Here is a 3,191-nt window from a genome sequence, read left to right as displayed (position 1 = left end):
TCAATGTAGTCAATTCATTGTTTTATTTCAACAACATTGTTATATTAAAACAATGGTATTGTTGGCAAATATTCGAATAGCTTTTGATATGACCGTCACACTTTGTGACTAAACATTTTTATCGTATCTACTATCTACTGTTTTTAAACATGTTTCGTATGGAAAATATAGTAAGTAAAATGTTTCTACAATATGTACTCTATTTAACGTACGTGAACGATAAACCGTGGCTATAAATTAATTCAAATTCTTACTACATATGTAATTATAGTGTGAACAGATGTTGACAGTATACGTTCAGTAAAACTCACGATACGACATCAGTTTAAGGTTCGGTTCATCTTACCGTAGGTTTCTGCGACCAAAATCTCCGTTTAAAATATCTCTGTTTTGACAAATAGGGATGACAATATGTTTTATGAAGATATTTTAGTCTCAGAAACCAAAGGTTAGTGTACGTCTTAATACCAGAAAACTGTTTAGTATGTCGGTTATTACAACTAAATGTTACTAGTTTCTATATAAATATAGTTATTCAAACTCACCCAATAGTTGTCTTTAAAGGCTTGGTTATTAGATGAGCGTAGATGTATCATTTCTTCAAATGTATTCTGCCATCGGTCCATGCCAGCCGCGATCTTTGTGGAAACGTTTTCCCGATTCATTGCAGCAGCTGAACCATCTTTCTCTCCTTTATTAGAAGCTGTGGCATTACCGATGTTGCTGTTCTCTTTGCTGCTACCACTAAATGTTCTGAAACAAAAAAAAAAACAGTTATAAAAGAATCAAATTAATGTTAATCGTAATGATATTTAACGTACTTTTATCACAGTGTATGTCTATTCTTAGAGAGTATTTATAAAAATGTACGCTTCTAAGTAATTTCATATAGGTTCGCACTACGCACTATAAATTAAATAGGTATTAAAATGACGTAGTTTCTATATAAATATTAGGTAATTGTCCTTGAAATTATCACCTATTAAATTAACAAAAGCCAATTATGAATATAAACAATTACAGTGGTGTTAATACGTATTTGAAAAGACAATAATACCTTTCGTTAAAACTGAAACAAGTCAAAAGTCAAAACATTGCTGTGATGAACTAACCAATGAGAAATATTCGTCATACTTCCGACTGTGATGAGTAACTACATCTTAGTCATCATCAGTTATCTAGACATTGGTGTTAGAAATTAGAGCATTAGAACTACGCGGAAGCAACTTTTGAAACTGTGATGTTATATGTGATAAGGCTGATGTAAAATAGCATAATGTTTGTAAGAAATGTTATAAACAGTAAAACACACAGCACACAGTTATTCCATATTGGGACTATGAATCCACCTTTTAAGAACCAAATAGCTATTTGAGATACAAATCTATTATCAAAATATCTGTCATATAAATCTTAATATACGAAGAAGTTTTTACTCATTATTAGGGTTCCGTACCTTATAGAAAAAACGGAACTCTTATAGGATCACTATATAGTTCGTGCGTTGGTCTGTCAAGTCCTTTTTTGGCTATATTATAAAACAAGTATTAAAAGTAACTTTGAATCTAACGCGAAGCATATTAATAACCGAATGTGATCAAAATAGACTAACTAAATCGAACGAATAACAGAATGGTTTCTTATAAATCATTTTTTTCCTCCTATATTTATGGTACATGGAATAACAATTTTAATCAACAAGTAATTATTTCCTGAACACTACAAAACAGTGTATTATTATTACACTATATAATTTGGCGTATGATTAGTAATTCCCTATCAAGGCGACTACGACCAAACTATTATTTGCTTGAAGCGATTTTAACTTTCAACACCCTCATAACTTTTACTATGGTACCTACTTACAGTCATATGTTCTACATATTCATTTACAAGTTTATTACAATAAAATAACTCTAGAATCTTAATGTCTATTCAAAAATTACTATTTATTGAGTAAAACCGGTTTGGCGTTAGCTAAAAATAAATCGAACAACGCGGCATACCATTCAAGGGCTTTACTTGATTACTTTTAGACGTGACACAAAATCGTAAGATATAATTGACAATAATTATATCAAGTTTTACATTCTTGGACAAATGAGACTAGAATTCTTTTATTATGGCTAGATTTTAATAAACAGCTCAGTGGTTATGGCGCCCCAGTTTTGACGTGATTGGTCGCTGGTTCGATTCTTGACGACTTATACTAATGAGTTTAATATTTAATCTGATTTCTCTTCGTCACCTAATCATTTTTTTTAGTTCAAATTTGTGTAAGCAATGGATTAAGTTCGCGTATTGAATTTAAACAGTCACCAACAATTTAAAATGAATCTTGTACGAGACTTATTATAAAAGTAAATTGAATTTGAAGACAGACTTGTCTTAGAAGGAAATCTCTTAACATTTTTAATTCATTTGCTTCGAATTTGTGTGGAATCGAATAATATAATTTATGAGCATGGGGTAAAAGTAATAATAAAAATCGAATCGATCTCAAGGACTAAATATTGATTTTAACCGTTTAGAAAACTGCAAACAGAAAAAACATTTGACGTCATGTTTATGAAATCTGCAAATACGCGCAGAGGCATCGTGATGAACCTATTATGCACTTGCTATTTGGACAGCAATCATTTTCACAAGTAAACCCTAACTCTCTTATTGTCACGTTTAACCAAGGATATAAAAATCCTAGATTGGAAGCGCTTCGATCTTTATTCCATCACTTTATAATGTCAAAGAAAATAGTTTCATATTTTCTCGATAGCAATACATTTTAGCACAGGTTCTTCGAGGATTAACATTGAAACTGTATTTTAACGTATTTTGAATATTATCTCATTATAATAACAAATGAAACATTAATTAAATAATAATAAACTCCATGTAAATGACATTTAAAGCTACAAATGCATCGCGTAACTGATGTAAAATTTTTAAAAATGTGTGACCATACAGGTCAAGGGTACGTGTTTTATTTATTCAATAGGTCAGAATAGTAACACGTTTATTAATGTTGTTATAACTCGCAAACTGTTTGTTCTAATAACAATTACATAAAGTAGGTACTGACATTTAATGCAATGTTGAAACACTTCGAAGATTTGCATGGCCGCTCTGGGCAGCCGTTACATAACCAAAGTTAGACCGTTGGGCTAACCGCTTTGACTATAGAGAAACGGACT

General features: G+C 31.0%; 1 protein-coding gene across 2 annotated transcripts in view; it reads right to left on the bottom strand.

The window, feature by feature from the left end:
* The window catches only part of Nost (Nostrin), a 41,214-nt gene that overhangs the window by 11,297 nt on the left and 26,726 nt on the right, over positions 1-3,191 (bottom strand). For both annotated transcript variants that reach the window (XM_013324034.1, XM_013324033.1), the window contains exon 2: positions 546-753. In XM_013324034.1, coding sequence (XP_013179488.1) covers positions 546-665 — 120 coding nt within the window. In that variant the 5' untranslated portion in view covers positions 666-753. The remainder of the gene's footprint in view (positions 1-545; positions 754-3,191) is intronic.

Source organism: Papilio xuthus, unplaced genomic scaffold (genome assembly GCF_000836235.2).
Source record: "Papilio xuthus unplaced genomic scaffold, Pxut_1.1 DF825017.1, whole genome shotgun sequence".
Lineage (NCBI taxonomy): Eukaryota > Metazoa > Arthropoda > Insecta > Lepidoptera > Papilionidae > Papilio > Papilio xuthus.
The sequence above is the reverse complement of the archived record's forward strand: the minus strand, read 5'-3'. Positions and strand labels throughout refer to the sequence as shown.